The sequence below is a fragment of the Vanacampus margaritifer genome, chromosome 9 (genome assembly GCF_051991255.1).
Source record: "Vanacampus margaritifer isolate UIUO_Vmar chromosome 9, RoL_Vmar_1.0, whole genome shotgun sequence".
NCBI classification, from domain to species: Eukaryota; Metazoa; Chordata; class Actinopteri; order Syngnathiformes; family Syngnathidae; genus Vanacampus; species Vanacampus margaritifer.
This window is the reverse complement of record NC_135440.1, coordinates 17965269-17982165: the sequence shown is the minus strand read 5'-3', so window position 1 is coordinate 17982165 and position 16897 is coordinate 17965269. Positions and strand designations below refer to the sequence as shown.

Genomic DNA, 16897 nt, shown 5'->3' with positions numbered 1-16897 from the left:
TCTGAAACCACAGTTTACTTTAAGTAATGCACAGACCAGAAAACCAATTGAAAATTATTTTATTTAACCATTATAGTTTTGTTATTTATTTATTTTTACGCTTCGTGGTGCAGGTGAGTATTTGCCTCCGCTCCCTTCTCTGATTGCACGTCTCTGCTGTCCCCACTTGTTGGCACTCTTTCTCGCCCTAAAAGAAAATGTATATATATATATATATATATATATATATATATAAATGTCCCACGGAGATCCAGCTGGTGTGCAAAGTGTAATCGAAAAACGATTTTGGAAAATGTGAAAAACCAAGGTTGTTCTACTGAATTTCAATAATTCATTTGAAAAATAAACTCTGCATAACATACAAGGTTGCAGAATCATATTAGTTTCCAGGAAGTCAGAAAGAAAATAATGAAAATGTTATTGCCCCTGGTAGGAACAACAAATAAAAGCTCTGCTCACTTGGGCCAAGTTAGTCAAGTATCATTTTCAGATTAATTTGCATGAGTCACTTACCAGGCATATTCCTTTTGTAGTAAATCAGACAAGCAGACAAATAAACCAGACCGATGATTAGCCCCATTGATCCCAATATGATCTTATTCCTCACAAACTCCGGCATGGGCTCTGAAAATACCAGCATATTGACATACTAAACCGTTGACGTTGATTCAATTGAGGTCAAGTTAGGGTCAGTGCTTCTCAATTATTTTGTTGTTTGTTTTTTGGCCTTCATTTTTTTTTTTTTTTTTTACAAGAGGTGCTCAAAGTGATGGTAGTAGTAGCTCGAGTAGCTTTGGCCAACGTGTCCAAATGTGATTGTTGGACATACAATTTCAATTTTTTTTGTAAGAGAGCCACCAGTGTAGTCTGTTTGCTGCGATACAGAACATCTTTAAGGGTAGCTATGGGGGAGTTGATCACATCAAAATGCATGTGCAGGCAAGTGGTTTGGGACCTTTGGCATATTTGGACCTTCAAAACACAATCGAGAGCCACAATTTTTCGCTTAGTATTCGGCAAATAGTCATCAACTGTATTTTTTTTCCACATTGGTCCACCTCAGTCGCGTTCGGCCAGTGTTAATCCAGTCAATACTCACACCTGGAGTGACGTGTCACCTTTATACGTACCCCAGTCATAAATCCTCAGCTTCTGGAAGCTGGCGTTCTCCACCATGCAGCTGATTGTGTCCCCGTGTGTCGGCGTGTACTGCATATGCGAGTGCCTCTGATAGAGCAAGTTGCCATTGGGTATGACTCAGTGGATGTCACCTCAGATGTTATCTGTTCGCCATTTTTGAGCCATGTCACCAAGATATTCTTTGGATAGAAATTGTACACGCTGCAGATGAGGGTAGCTGGATCCTTGCGGTCTGTCGCCGCCTCGGTTAATCGCAGTCGGACTTTGGGCTAAACTGTGAATTCGCAAAAAAAACATCACAAGTCACAATGAAATAATGTTGAATTACAAATCTGAGATGTATTGGAAAATATGGAGAAGAGGAAGTAAAAATATACAAGTCTGCCCTTCCAGCTTTCACTCGGAAGACCACAACATGTGACTGTGAAGTTCCAAGTCACAAGAACCTGTTGGACTGACTTGGCCCATGTCAGCAGAGCTTTGAATTTTTGTATTGCAACCTTGTACACTGTTTAAAGTAAAATTTATAGTACATGAGAGTACCTGTATCAATGAATTCCGGTAATTCGACAGAGCCACCTTGTTTTTCACATTTCAACAGTAGATATATTGTACAAAGTATACCAGCTGTGTTTTCTTTTTTCTTTTTTTCTTTCAAGGGTGAGAGAGAGCCGACAAGTGGTGACCGCGGGGACATGCAGTCAGCGGACAGAGGAGAGGCAGAGACTCACCTGCGCCACGAAGAGTAAATAATAATAAAAATGATAATAATTGTTAAATAAAATTGGTTTCAAATGTAGTTCTCTGGTCTGTTCATAAAGAGCCGCTTTGGATTCTATTTCACGTTTCCCATGTTGTTAATGAAAAGCCTGGGTTTGTTCCTCTTCTTGTATTTAAAATGAAATGCCATTTTTGTTTACAAAGCTAAAAAAATCAAATTAAACCGTATCCTCATCAAACTACATAGTTTATCAGTCACCATCCCGCCTGCAAGTCAAAGTTGAGGGGAAGCACATTTTAGCGCATGCGCATCTGGGGGGAACAAAATGAGTCGCTTTGGATTCTATTTCATTTTTCTCGTTTTGTTAATTAAAAGCCCGAGTTTGCTCCTCTTCTTGTGTTTCGCCATTTTTGTTTATGTCCATTACAGAACACGTTAGCGTGTCAATACTAAATAGCACATCTGGTTGCGGATACTGTACAAAACAAACAAATGCCGTCGGTCCAGTCAGTCAGGGACCTCTCGTCCTTGCTGCACGGGTTGTGCGTGGTTTGGCGTCAGAGGAGTGCGGGGCAGCGGGGTGACTGACAGCGCCGTTCCTGTCACGGAGATCGTCTAAACACGATGACAACATAGGCGGCGCTTACGTGACCGCGGCATGGATACGCACGACGCGACCGATAAGAGAGCGCTATTAAACAGATACAAGCACAAACGTATACGCCGGACAACCCACGGACGTACAGAAGACAACATCACAACAAGTAAGATCTTGTATTTTGTATCATTGATTTATATGGTGTACTGTTGATGGCAGAGGTCCTCAGATAGGTCCTGGTCCCGGGACCGCTGCAGTGGAAAAATTGTTCCATGTAAAATACCACTAAATCGAAAAGTTGCCTATACTGTATTTTGGTGGGCAAAAGTCCTAATGTTGCGATTACAAAATCTGGGTGTGATTTTTTTAGAGGGAGGAAAATATGTCATTTTATCAAAGTTTTAATTTAAAAAAAATAAATAAATAAAAGGCATAGTCTTTAAAGGTCCAAAGACATATTTTGTCGGGACCACAAGTTTTAATATCCAGAGAACAAAGTTGCATAAATTGAAAATTTAACCTTTTGGAATAGAGAAAAAATAACTTTATTACTGTAATATTGCACAATATATATATTAATAAAAGATACGTCACAATCATATCAGAGCTTTCATTTGGACCACTGCTAAGGTAGAAGGAAATAAGGAATAATTAGTTTAGTTTGTTTCATTGGGTCCCCATTTATTGGGAGGTTTAAAAAAGAAAAACTTTGCGGGCCTCAAAACGATAACTGGCAGGCCCCCGGGGAGTCCAGCGACCTACGTTTGAGAACCACTGTCTATGCTTGTATACAATGCAGTGTTAAATTTGCTGGTTTAAATATAACCGGGCAAGTGGTACCTGCTTAGAAGAGTAGTGCACTACTGTTTAAAAAAGCAAGCCAAATTGTGGAACGCAACACATAATAGCAAGGGGGAAAAATCAACCCAACAACTGCTCACAAATTTATTTTAATTAAACACAAATATAATCAGTCTGTTTTAATTGAGGACTAAGAAATCTGAGAATATTTACTGTTGAGTGGCTGAAATTAAGAGAATTTGGACAATTTTAAATTAAACAAGATCTGTAAATGATTAAGCAATCACCAAAAACATTCATCAATTAATTTGTTGAGTGATCGATTAATCATTGCATCTCTAGACTTAGATTTATTTCTCATGTTTCTCCTTTTAGGGTTGGTTAGGGGTTGCCGAAATACGGATATCCATATCTGGTGTAAAATAATTATAAAATAGCTTTTTTTGCCATGTTCTACAATAAACACTTTCTTCTTCTGTGCTGATACTCAACAGATCAGTTCATCCCGATGGGTCTTTCACTGTCAACATGGCTGCATAGCAGGACAAAGAAGCATTCTCCTTCCCTCTCCTCTCTTTTCTGTTCTCTGGCCGTCCCGACCTCGTCTCGCCTCGAGGTCATTTTGAACTCCTCTCCAGTTTCTCCAGGAGACAGTCGCTCGCGCTGGAGCTCTGTCCACTGCTCTCCTCACTTTGTGCTGTCTGCCAGCAGGGAAGAAGCGACGCGTTTACCCGTGGAGTTGAGCAGCGACGGGTTGAGGGCGGAAAAGGGGGTTAAGGACGGCCTTCACGTGTGGGAGGTGACGTGGAAGCCCGACCACAGAGGAAGCCATGCGGTCTTAGGTGTCTCCAAGCAGAACTGCCCTTTGCAGGCTTCAGGTTACAATGTACTGGTGGGAGCAGACTCCCAGTCTTGGGGCTGGGAACTCCAAAGCAATCAGCTCTGGCATGACAGAGGAAGACAGGGAGCGTATCCTAATTCCCAATTCAACCCGTCAAGTCAGGAGGTGCCAGTTGCACCTTTTCCCATACCTGAACGCATCCTCATGGTCTTGGATGCAGATGCAGGGACTCTTGGATTTGTTGTTGACAGCCACTTCCTCGGTGTTGCGTTCAAAAGCCTCCCCCGCGGTGTGGAGCTATTCCCAGCGGTGAGCAGTGTGAGAGGAGGAGCCTGCATACGACTCCGATACCTGAACGGCGCCACTCGTGAGTGTTTTTCTCCTAGTCATTTGGTTTCTCTAGAAAATAAATAGAGATGTCTAAAATGACTTTTTTTTTCTTCTTCTCAGGCAACCCCCCGGCCCTGACGGCTTTGTGTGGACTCCTAATTCGCCATCATTTAGGTCTGCAGAGGCGAAATCAGGTGGACAAGCTTCCTCTTCCACCGGCTCTCCAGTGTTACCTTCTTTTTAGTCATTAGTCTACTGTATACACATAATGGCAAACACCCTTCCATCACGGATGCTTACGCTACAGACAACCACCGAAATAAGTGAAATCGACGATAGACATACCCTGTTTAAATACTCCACAGGCATGTTTTTTTTAATAGCATTCATGCCACTGTCTTTAAACACACTTTAATAGTATGACTAACACATTAAAAAACATTAAATATATTGGCAGAGAGCAAACAAGGGCATTGAATAAAAAAATAATAATAATACAAAATATATATATATATATATATATATATATATATATATATATATTGTACAAACAATGTAAGTGTACCTACCGATCCCTGTGTTTACAGTAAACCAAACCTGTTTTCATTCGAACTAACAAACCTAACTTTCTAATCATCTCACAGTATACATAAAAAAAAATTTTTTTACAGCCATTGCTTTCTGTCGGTGTAAAACACAGGATGATAGAGGATTGAGACATTCAATAATCTCTTTCGAATCCTTTCAGCAAAATTTAGGCTGATCTTTAAACACTTCCTGTTTTCTCTTCTTCCTTCAAATTTACAGTGTTAAACACAATTGTTTGCCGACACCTACAGGCCAAAAGTGGAAGTATGTCCCAAAACGAAGAACAAATTGAGTTAACTGGACCCAAAAAATCTGCGAAATAGCAGGACTGTGAACCCAGAACCTGTGATTAAGGGGGGTTTAATGTATTGACACACTAGGGCAGCAGTGCACAGTACTTGGAGGTTTTTGTGCTCCACATAAAATGATGTGGCAGTTTGGATCAGCCACAGTGTGGTAATAGTTCCACTCGGGGTGTGCAGGTTCCCGATAATGGTACGTACAAGAATCACTTGATTAAATGTTCAAAGTGTGCATAATGTTGTCTTACACTTGTTTTGGTCTGGTACAGTACATTTGTTGAGTACAGTTCAGTTGTATTTAACTTTAAAGCACAATGTATTTGCATTTGAAATGAAATGTTTGTTTTCAAACACTTATTAAGGTATAATTCTTATAATAACATTCATGTGCAATACATTTTAATCAAATCATTATACGAGTACAGTTTTAATTTTGTTATATTTAAGATAAAATTTTGCACATTACAGCGGTTTGCAATAATACATCGGAATAAAACCTCTGCTTCATTTTTGATGATCACAAACAACTACAGGCTTGCTACACTAGTGTACTTTAAGGGTGGTCATTACTTGGAGATCTAATTATTTTTTTAGGTGGTACATGGTGTAAAAAGATTAAGAACTACTAAGCAATCAATCCCTTTGATAAAGAATGTTTTTTTAATGTACATATGACAGCTTATGTTATTTATTACAATTTACCATAAAGGCTCTTGTACTGATTGAATATATTTATATTGGTCATTTTATGTCCATGGTAATATTATGTTTCTGTGTACAAAATAAATAACCTAGAAACATTGCTTTTGTGTGTCACTGCTTGTACTGGTCCATTCAGATAAGCCACTATCTAAAATACAGTATTTCCCATTGCATAAACAAATAAACCAAACAGGCATAGCGTTATCCCTCAGGAGTGCACACCATTCAGGTAATTCTATGCCGGTGATAGCACTGTTGAAGAAGATTTAAGTAAAAATAACTATAAATATTCATTAGAAAATGTATATGAAATTGGATAATAAGCACATAACATTTGGAGTGTTGTGACTTCTAGGTAGGTGGTCTACTCTCTGGTAGCAAAGTATGCTTCTTCTTCTTTTCTTTTTTTTTTAGTTAATTCTATTAAACAGGGCAAAACGACCTTCTACCTTCATGTTTATAATTTTTCTTATAGTTTTTATAATTAAAAAAAAATCTGATAAATAACGATGCCATTACTTACAAGGATTTAAGTGCCATGTGGTGACACCGTTGCCATGACAACGGTGGGAAGTGTCGTAAAGCGGCCCTAATCTGCGACACGAATGAATGTTAGCTCTTATCTTAGCTACGTAGCCACACAATTCGTATTTTTCGCTTTTTCTACAACGTTATATGCTTCATGTTGACATTTATCTGAAAGTTATCGATGTAAGTTGTTTTTTACATAAGTGTATTTTGTTAAGTTAAGTTTTTTTTTTGTGGGAATTATTTTGCTAATTAGCATCTAATTTATATGAATTGCTATCATCGGCAATATTATTCAGACCTGTAATGGCAGCGATGAGAGAGCTAGGAGCAGGAAGAGGTCCCGCCTTTGCTTCAACTGAGGAAGAAGATGACTCATCTGAGGTTTAGTCTAACTTCATAACGTTCAATCACACAGAAATGGAAATATAGCAGTGCTTAAACGCACACTTAAACGCATGTGTTCATCTTAGATTTTATTGAGTGTCTTGGCGCAACAGGGCCAAGTGGGCCTCTGTTTCTATGACAGCAAAGACTCTTCGATCCACTACATGGTGGATACACCAGATAACCACGAGCTACACCTGCTGGCCAGAGGTACAAATGACCCCATTTATAAGCTGAATTTGTATTAACTAAATAAAACTTTTAACCCCCCCCCCCCCTTTTTTGTGATTAATTTAACCCCATTCAATTTTTAACATCACTTATGGAAATAAATGTTTACAATATATTTAAGAACTTTTACCAATGTAACAGACACAATTGTCTACACATCAAATTAACTTGGTATGTCTCCACTGTTTTATACACGTTGCATTTGTATTATTTGGGGTAAATCTGAATGAATAAAACCCTGTTATAAATATATTTTAGGGCCACTTCAATAGTAAACAAAATAATTTTGAGAAACTCTTCCATACATATGGGTACAAAGCTGTTTGAGATTTAAATTGCTTGGGTCCATCTGTTTTATATGAACAAACGCATGTAAAATAACTGAGACATAAATATGGGTAGTTACAATCATTTTATTGGAGGTTTAAAGTGATTGAACCTATAATAAGTGACTTTATGGGCTACTTAAGAAGTCGATTACAATAAAGCAACATTCCTGGTGGATCATTTTCTGGATGGTGAATGGCTGAGGGTTTAGCTATATAAAATATAAGAAAATGTAAAGGAACCAACACACACAATTTTGCTTATAATAATTTTTTGATTTTACATTTTTGTATAACTTGGGACTTTTTTTTCCCCGCTGTATGAAAATGCAACAAATCTACTTTGGGCGATTTAGGGAATCAACAGAGAAGCACCCATGCTTGTTTGTTGACTATCTAAATTTAGACTTCCAGAAAATCATTATAAATACTATTTATAATGATTTTCAGGAACTTTAATTTTTTGGGATCAATATGACCCTCTGGATAAAACTACAGATTTATTTCCAACTTTTCTTTTTCTCTCATCACTATTCTTAACCTTTTAGTCATCCAGGAGATTTGTCCTCAAGTGATTATCACCAGTGCAAAGCAGGAGCGCTGCATGACCCGCTTCCTGATCCAACTTGGTGAGTCCATAGGAACAAAGTGTTTCGGCAAAGACAGAGAGTGAATGTGCCCGAGGACTTGTTGTGTTGTTGACATGGTGTATCAAACAAGCAGTTTCTGGGTCAAGGGAACGATACATGGCTCAGTAGAGCCCGGCAATGGCGGCCTGCAAGAGTGATAAAGGATATTAGATTCTGTTGTACATCAACTTGTAAGGTCTGACATAATTATTTTTTGTCCAATTCTTCTCAGGTTCAAACCCAGACTATAAACCAGAGGTGGTTATTTATCCATATCTTGACTTTGGTAAGAATACACTCCAGATTTTTTTTTTTAAGAAAGTTTGTACAGAGCCCCAGACATGACATGTGAAAATGTTTTTGTTTTTTTCTAAGTTGTGGCAATGATAGTTATAATGTGCTCATGAACAATTTGGATGTCCAGGTAAGCAATTAGCCACAAATGCGCAATTATAGTCACAAATTTGGTACAACCTAAACACAAAGTACAAATTTATGGCCACCAAATAAGTATAATGTAGCCACAAAATACAAATTCTCATGAACAAGTTGGACGTCTTGGTAAACAAATGGAGCACACCTTCACTCTAAACTGAAACACACTACAGTATGTTGTCTACCTTATGGTTTCTTGAATGTTCAGGAATGATAGGAATATTATTTGTGTATTTTGTGCTCCAATTATCCTTAATTAGTGGCGCCAAATAAAAATTTGGTGCACGTTATATGTAATTCGTGGCCACAAATGTGTCAATGTCATGTCTAGTTCTCTGTACGCTTACATAAAATGTTCAGTTTTCATTTGGATTTTAATATGACAGGTCTTGAACTCAGTAAGACAAGGCTGCTTTTAGCCCATCTGCCTTTCCTCCCCGCCTCCATCTCGGAGAGAGACAAGCTGGCCTATCTCTCCTCCTGTATCTCCTTTGACTCGCCCCTCATGGTGAGCCAGCTGTGAATGTTACATACCGGCTCATTAAGTGCCAGTTTTATGGCATTTAAATATTTGCGCGTGTGTCTGCGTATGTGCGTATTGGGTGGTGGGACATAGCTGAGGGCGACTGGCGCTCTTCTAAAATGCCTGGACAGGAGGAGAGTGGGAGTTGAGCTGGAAGACAGCAGCGTTGCCGTTCCTATCCTGCACTTCAATGCCTACACACTGTAAGGCACGCTTAAATCAACACACACTGAGCATCATTTTTCTATAATGACTATTGTTTATAATATTCTCCAATACAGTAAGGGTGTGGTGTACATGGAGAGGGAATCATACAGGTAAGTGGTCTCTGTTGGCCTACATTGGTCCTACATACAATATAACCCTCAAATGAGCTGATTTAATCGTTAATATCGTATTTGCCTCAGTGTTCTGCAGATCTTCAAATCAGAGCTTCACCCATCAGTGTATAAGCTTCATTCGGGTGAAAAAGAAGGATTCAGTCTTTATGGTACAATGGGAAAGCAATGCATAGAATCAGGCTTTTAGTCACACTTTACACTATCACAGCATCACCGCTCGTCCCTGTTTGTACCTCGCAGGAATACTGAATTGCTGCAGTTGCAAGTTCGGATCCAGACTGTTACGGTGAGAATCGCCAATCACAAAGAGAAAATAAGAAGCCTTTAAAGACCGTGTTAAGCGAATTTACTCCTCCGCCCCAGTCAATGGTTCCTGCGGCCAACAGTGGACCTCGCTGTGTTGCACAGGAGACAGGAAGTGATCCGCTTCTTCACGTCGCCTCGGAATTCAGACTCCCTGAACACTTTGCGGACGTCACTACGTAACATCAGAAACATCCCCGTATGCCCTTTTTATTACTACATCTGTGATTGTTTACAAATGCTATGTCATAAAGCCTGTTGGTGTGTTGTAGACTCTTCTGCACAGGATGTCTCTCTCACACACTAAAGTGACAGACTGGCAGAGTCTCTTCAAGGTCAAATCACTTTGCATGGCACATTCATGAGAGAAGTTTGAACTGTAGTGTGCGAAGCTGACTGTGCCATTTTCAGACGGTGTACAATGCAGTTTATATCAGAGACACCGTACGCCATCTTCCTCAGTCCATTCAGCTGTTCCGGGACATCAGCGAAGGCGTACCTGATGACGTCCAACACATAGCCTCTCTCATCAGCCGTGTGGTGCCAGATGAGATCTTACTTTGTTCAAGTTGCGCTTCAACACACACTTCACGAGCCTAAATCCTTCCTGTTGCTGACATGCAGGTGGACTTTGAAAACAGCGTAGCTGAGAACCGCTTCACCATCAAACCAAACATAGATCCGGCAATCGATGGAAGTGAGTGCTCCTATGTGGCATTAGTCTTTTCTACTTTTTTTTTTTTTTTCTGGAGAGACAGAAAAAAAAAGTATTTTCTACTTATGTGTTTCGTAACATTCATTGAGCCACGGCACGATGCACTTCCAAAAAATAAAAATGTCACATAAGGTTTATATCATCACTGTTGGGCGGAAACCTCATATGTCCAAAATTTGGTCAATTTCATATTTTTTCACAAATCAATACTATAGGTCAGTCCCTGCATTAGCCTATTATTTTAGACATATAAATAGCCAATCTAATGTGTATAATGTTCAAACTGATGTGCAGTAGCAGAGTGGCTAATGTAGATTACTAATCAGCCGTATGCTGCTTTTCTCCATCAGAGAAAAGGCAAATGGCGGGTTTGTCAGACTTCCTGACGGATGTTGCAAGAAGAGAGCTGGAGAACCTCGATGCCAGCATTCCCTCCTGCTGCGTCATCTACATCCCTCTGGTCGTTTTCTTCTTGACTTGCTTAATTACAGTTTCTTCCCCCCAATTTTTTTTTTTCATTCAGCGTAATGTAGCTGAATACGCAGACATATTGCGACTCATACATGTCTCTCCCTTCCAGATCGGGTTCCTGCTCTCTATCCCGCGGCTGCCTAACATGGTGGAGAAAGATGATTTTGAGTTACAGGGGCTTGAGTTCATGGTGAGTTTGCTGTATTACCATCACCTATAAGCCATGTTTCAAATGGGATAGGCTGTAGTTCACCCGCAATCCAAATGAGAACAAACGCTATAAAATAAATGTTTTTTGGAAGGGAGAATCTCCCAATCTTCTGAAGTCCTGTTTTAATGCCATATTGACAAAATAATACCACCTTAAGGCATTGTTGAGTGAAAAAAGGTCTGCCAGAATGCAGCTCAAATATATCATAGCTAACATCAATATTTTGTTTCTCTTGTGAATGCAAAGGAGTATAGTGAGATGTGCCTCAATTGCGCGAACACTATAATCAGCAGAAAGAAGTCTCAATCTAGACTCATCACTTATGTCCGTCCCTAATAGGTTGGAATTGCTCCAAGAACGTTGCCAGATGCCATCCGACTGTAATTTGTTGGATGGTAGGGTCTTAAAGTGCTTGAAGGAGGCAAAACATTTCTGTGAACAAAACATCAATACCTCAGTTGAAGCTGTTCACTCATTGATTTTGCAGATGATAAATGTTAAGGTCCTTGCTGGAACAGTTGAGCACTTTTTATTTCGATTGTATGCTCACTCACGTATATACTGCTCGCGTCAATGTGTGTGTTGTGTTTCAGTTTCTATCAGAGGATCGCCTGCACTACCGAAGCCAGAGGACCAAGGAACTCGATGGCCTCCTGGGAGATTTGCATTGTGACATTCGAGGTTATTTACTCTCTCACAAACACAAATTATTCTTTAAAATGCTCTACTGATAGTAAACTGCCTCTTTTCCACAGACATGGAGACAAGTATCATGACTCAGCTACAGAATGCCGTTCTGGAGAGGAGCGCTGCCCTATATAAGGTTGCTGTGCATCAAAAATATGCCTGGGATGATGTGCACTCACTGGCCACAACATTAGGAACACCTGCCAATTCCAATGGAAAGAGACGGGCAGTGTGATGGCTATGATATTCCTTTGTAGTTCGTGTCATGAGAAACTTAACTCATTCACTGCCATTGACGGCTATAGACGTCAAATTTTTTTTTAAACTATTTCTATTAGTTTAACATTTTTTCCGACTTTTGTTAGCAAGAGTATGAAAACCTAGATTTTTTTTATTGTTTATTAGAACAGATATAACATTTGTGATTAATCATGAGTTAACTAGTGAAGTCATGCAATTAATTACGATTATAACTTTTTATCGCGTCAGGCGATTACAATTTTTAATTGTAATTAATCGCATGACTTCAATTGTTAACTAACGATTAATCATGTTCTGTTCTAAATGTAAAATAAAATTTAAAAAATCTAATTTTTCATACTCTTGTTACCAAAAGTGTAAAAAATGTTAAACTAATAGAAATAGTTCAAATGTATTTTTGACGTCTATAGCCGTCAATGGCAGTGAATGAGTTAATATTCCTCTCCTTATGATAGACAGATGTAATACACCATTGCAAAGTACAGCCACTATAATAACATTTTTAAATACTGTAAATAGCTACCTGACAATATAGCGGGCATTCATTACCGTGGAAATGGTTGCTAAGTTGAATCTTATTCTAAGTTTAAAAACAGTTCCTCATCTCTGATTGTTCACATTGCGAAGGTTCTGGACCTTGCTGCTGAGCTGGACTGTCTGATGGCGTTGAGCAAAGCCTCCCAGGAGTACGGCTACACTTCACCCAAGCTCGTCAGCCGCAAGGCGATATCCATCGATCAGGGCAGGTTGGCGCTTGTCACACAAAATAAAAGATTTGAATAATTGCAGTGCGAAGAGATTGTTTTTGCCTTTTCAGACACCCACTGTTGGAGGTGTGCTCACCTGTGTTTGTGGCCAACTCATTTGAGAGCTTTGAGTCACAGGGTAGAATCAAGATCATCACTGGGCCCAACTCATCTGGAAAGAGCATCTACCTCAAGCAGGTGAAGAAGTTATTTTTAGAGTACGGAACCATATTTGGAACATATTTAATATATATAATAGAAAAACGGCATTGTTATAGTGCACATTAGAACGCACTGCAGGCAATGTTCATGGCGTTGTTTGTTTTAGGTCAATCTTTTCTGAGACCCAACTCAAGAAAAGATAAAACGGTGTTACCCCCCAACGGATATTATGTTATGTGCAAAGAGTCCCATTTTAACCAACCAGTCATCAAATAAATTTGTTTTGTACAGGGGGTTCCCAATTTTTTTTTGACGGAACAACATGTCATGTCAATGTCATAAATAGAGTAAATATTTGTGTGCAAAACATTTGTAGGCCATAAATAGACAAAGGCAGTACAGCAGTAACTGAGAACCCTTAGCTCCTGCTTTGCCTTGATAGATCATCATTATTATTATTATTATTATTATTATTATTATTATTATTATTATTATTATTATTAAGATACTTTTAGTTTATGTTGATTATGGTTAACTTCCACATTTCTTGACCGATTCCAGTCGTTTAAATTTTAAACTGTTCAGCTCATTTACATTTTTTAAAATACATTTTCAAAAAAAAAAACATTATTAGGGCAGCACGGTGGCTGACTGGTTAGCACGTCCGCCACTCAGTGCAGAGGACGTGAGATCGAGTCCGGGCTTCGGCCTACCTGGGTGGAGTTTGCATGTTCTCCCCGTGCTTGCGTGGGTTTTCACCGGGTACTCCGGTTTCCTCCCACATTCCAAAGACATGCATGGCAGGTTAATTGAACACTCCAAATTGTCCCTAGGTGTGATTGTGAGTGTGGTTGTTCGTCTCTGTGTGCCCTGCGATTGGCTGGCAACCAGTTCAGGGTGTACCCCGCCTACTGCCCGAAGCCAGCTGGGATAGGCTCCAGCACCCCCTTGACCCTTGTGAGGAAAAGCGGCCAAGAAAATGGATGGATGGATGGATGGATGGATGGATGGAAAAACATTATTATTATTTTTAATTTTTATTTTTTTGATTAAATGGAATGGACTGCTATTTGAATACTGCTTAAATACTAAAAGTCCTACTACTACTACTATTGCTACAAGTACTACATGCGTCTTTCCACCTTGCAAGAGTCAGCAGTCCCATTCAAAATTTCCGCGGGAATTTTTCTAGTTATTATTATTATTATACTTTGTTCTGCTATTTAGCTTTTAGAAGCTTGTATGTGTACCACAGCAGACGTATTCATGTTAATGCTGCTCTCTGTTTCTGCCTTACATTTAGGATTCACCACTTCCAACAACTTCCTCACAAAACACATGACGATAAAACATGATTGTGGATAACCTAGTTTCTCCAATCATATCAAACCTATATCGGGATTTTTATCCGTACATTTGCAAATAGTGTTCATGTTCTAAAGTCAATCTCATGGTGTTATCTTTAGACTCCTGTTTTTCGTGCGTCATTTGTCGATGTGTGTTTACTAGGTCGGTCTGATTGTGTTCATGGCTCTTATTGGCTCTGATGTGCCAGCCAAGGGTGCGGAGATAGGCCTGGTGGACGCAATATTTACCTGCATGCCGGGCAGAGAGTCTGTGTCTGTGGGCCTCAGCACCTTTATGATTGACCTTAACCAGGTTGGTATACGCACGCGCACTAATTCACACTGCTGTGATGCGTGTGTGCAAATAAATTACATTTCACTACGACTGGTATCCAGCTCATTTCTGCACCCACTCTCAAAATGTTTCCACAGGCCACAAACACACCCACGCAATGCGGCAACAGATTAATCGTTTTATTTTTCATTTTCCAGATGTCCCAGACTCTCAACAGCAGCACAGGCAACTCATTAGTCCTCATCGATGAATTTGGAAAAGGGACAAACACCGTAAGGCAGGAACAGGAACACATTTGTCGTCATGCACAGGGAACACATCCTCATTAACGCAAAACGCTTGAAACCAGCCAACATGTATTATTCAATGCAGAGCTATAGTATAAGATTGATCACAGTCACAGACCAATTGTAACATTTAAATACCATTTGCACAATCTAATGAGATCCAATACAAGAGCCGTATATGCTCAGTTCACTGTCAAGGAGGGTTTTCATTTAGCATTCTTTAGTTCAAAGTTAATACCGGGATAGTTTGCAGTGATGTCATCTATCCATTTTCTATACAGCTTATCCTCATAGGTCACATTATTTTCTCAAATAGTGGCCTTATGTGCATTGTGCACTTGAATAAATATAAATAGGCACAGTGGATTTGTTCTATGTGGGACAAACATAAGCAAGCAACCAGAAAGTCACATCGAGATCTACTCTTGTTTGTGAGAGGCCACAGTGCAACATTGTTATAGTACGTAGTATATTCATAACACTACAATGTAATTGCACTGATTTAAATGAAATAGCATTTCAGTATTTGTTGAAAATGATTGTAGCGAATAAGTCATTATTGAATATATTTTAAAAAGTGCTCTTTTTTTTTTTTTAATGGAAGTGCCTGGTACTCTCCAGTTAAGTAAATACATGAAACAAGCGTTCTCACTCAAACTCATTTATTTAAAGAAACCCCCTAGAACAAAGCTTCACACATTGTAACATATTCATTTACAAAACCTTCATGACATTTGGTGTCCCAATAGCACAAGTTGAACTGCTTTCTCTGTGTATCTGCAATAACATGCGCAGAAGGCAGTTTTTGTGTAAAAAGAGTATGTTCTGCCTGGGAGGCAACACAAATGGGAGCTTTATTACCGGCAAGTGCTAAAAACAAGCGCTCCCTGTCTCGGAGGCAACATTTACACCTGAATACTTGCAGATCTAAACGACTACAGACTTTTTATTGGACATTTTAGCTGTATCTAGATGCACTTATATTATTGTTGTTAAAAGGTATGCATAGCCAAAGTATATCTATAAAGTCATAGGTAAAGATAAAACTGATGATAATGGAAAACGAGCAACTTTTCTCTTAAACAAAAACACACATTTCTTCTGTTATCTTATGCTTGAATTGTTTTGACTGTGCGCCGTGTCAAGCACTCAAGGCTTATCACGACTTGAGACTTCACTCCAGTGTCCTTCTTATAGGTGGACGGCTTGTCCTTGCTGGCTGCGACCATCTCTCATTGGCTGAAGAAAGCCCCTGTCGACATTCCTCACATCCTGCTGGCCACTAACTTTCACAGTTTGCTGCAGCTGGGCCTCTTACCCACTTCCAACCTGATGTCTCTTCTGGTACTGGCAGATGCTCTCACTGCAATATTTAAACACCAGCCTGGAGCATTTGAGTGCATGGGGTGGGTGGGGGTATGCTAGCAATATAATGTGCTGCAGAGCTTCGGAAAAGACAAAAGCAGCCATTGATTGGGTCTAATGATTGGTTTCACCTCGTAAGGACGTAGACGTGATGTTTTGTGTTTCAGACGCTAGAGACAGCAGTAGATGGGGACGAGCTGGTGTTTCTTCACCAGTTGAAGGAAGGCATCTGCCAGTCCAGTTACGCCGCCAATGTGGCGAGGCTGGCCGGCCTCCCTGCCAACCTTGTACAGAGAGGGGTGGAAGTGTCCGAGCTCTACAGGACAGGAAAAGCCATCAAGCGTGTTGACAGTGTGACATCAGACGAGCAGGCCAATAGGTTTGTGCAGTTCTTTGTTTAGACAGCCTCGTGGGGTGTGCGTTAGACATCCTGGTGTGTGTGTTGGACAGATACAGGGCTGTGGTGGAGAGATTTATGAGCCTGGATTTGGAGGATGACAATCTGGACGTGCAGCGCTTCATGAAAGAGGAGGTTCTGCCCTCTGCTGGACAGCTGCAGAATACCTGAACTGTCATGCTACGTCGTCAAATAAGGTTCCAAAAACTAAACAATTCTGATGCTTTT

General features: G+C 39.8%; 2 protein-coding genes and 1 pseudogene across 6 annotated transcripts; 2 read left to right on the top strand and 1 right to left on the bottom strand.

Moving 5' to 3' along the window:
• Window positions 1-95: 95 nt before the first annotated feature.
• Window positions 96-2521, bottom strand: LOC144057741 (class II histocompatibility antigen, B-L beta chain-like; annotated as a pseudogene). Its single transcript, XR_013295318.1, has 5 exons — window positions 2509-2521; window positions 2381-2460; window positions 1131-1409; window positions 514-624; window positions 96-187 (listed from the first exon to the last, which is right to left on the bottom strand). The product of XR_013295318.1 is annotated as a class II histocompatibility antigen, B-L beta chain-like (transcript).
• LOC144058080 (SPRY domain-containing SOCS box protein 2) lies at window positions 2184-6124 on the top strand. Its single transcript, XM_077576305.1, has 3 exons — window positions 2184-2625; window positions 3755-4468; window positions 4552-6124. Exons 1-3 carry the CDS (start codon window positions 2520-2522, stop codon window positions 4680-4682), a joined length of 951 nt encoding a protein of 316 aa, XP_077432431.1. The 5' UTR covers window positions 2184-2519; the 3' UTR covers window positions 4683-6124.
• A 476-nt stretch (window positions 6125-6600) lies between these two features.
• msh5 (mutS homolog 5) lies at window positions 6601-16870 on the top strand. 4 transcript variants are annotated; one of them, XM_077576200.1, is made up of 25 exons: window positions 6601-6734; window positions 6851-6935; window positions 7025-7148; window positions 8044-8124; window positions 8357-8410; window positions 8946-9067; window positions 9176-9285; window positions 9364-9399; window positions 9490-9572; window positions 9664-9709; window positions 9787-9925; window positions 9999-10061; window positions 10138-10266; window positions 10351-10423; window positions 10792-10901; window positions 11022-11102; window positions 11717-11804; window positions 11879-11946; window positions 12699-12817; window positions 12889-13015; window positions 14489-14638; window positions 14818-14892; window positions 16105-16251; window positions 16440-16651; window positions 16723-16870. In XM_077576200.1, the coding sequence occupies exons 2-25, from the start codon at window positions 6858-6860 to the stop codon at window positions 16838-16840; spliced, it is 2433 nt and encodes an 810-aa protein (XP_077432326.1). In that variant the 5' UTR covers window positions 6601-6734; window positions 6851-6857; the 3' UTR covers window positions 16841-16870. The 4 variants fall into 4 exon arrangements, with proteins under 4 accessions (XP_077432326.1, XP_077432324.1, XP_077432327.1 ...); XM_077576198.1 differs by having other exon boundaries at window positions 10792-11102; XM_077576201.1 differs by lacking the exon at window positions 16723-16870 and having other exon boundaries at window positions 10792-11102; window positions 16105-16313; window positions 16440-16591.
• The last annotated feature ends 27 nt before the right edge of the window (window positions 16871-16897 follow it).

Excerpts from the sequence above, each read along its gene's own strand:
- LOC144058080 (XM_077576305.1), top strand. The coding sequence starts at position 2,520 with ATGGATACGCACGACGCGACCGATAAGAGAGCGCTATTAAACAGATAC. Across the intron at positions 2,626-3,754 it reads AGAAGACAACATCACAACAA|ATCAGTTCATCCCGATGGGT; the intron begins GTAAGATCTTGT and ends GATACTCAACAG. Across the intron at positions 4,469-4,551 it reads ATACCTGAACGGCGCCACTC|GCAACCCCCCGGCCCTGACG; the intron begins GTGAGTGTTTTT and ends TCTTCTTCTCAG.
- msh5 (XM_077576198.1), top strand. The coding sequence starts at position 6,858 with ATGGCAGCGATGAGAGAGCTAGGAGCAGGAAGAGGTCCCGCCTTTGCT. Across the intron at positions 7,149-8,043 it reads GCTACACCTGCTGGCCAGAG|TCATCCAGGAGATTTGTCCT; the intron begins GTACAAATGACC and ends TTAACCTTTTAG. Across the intron at positions 14,639-14,817 it reads TTATGATTGACCTTAACCAG|ATGTCCCAGACTCTCAACAG; the intron begins GTTGGTATACGC and ends TTCATTTTCCAG.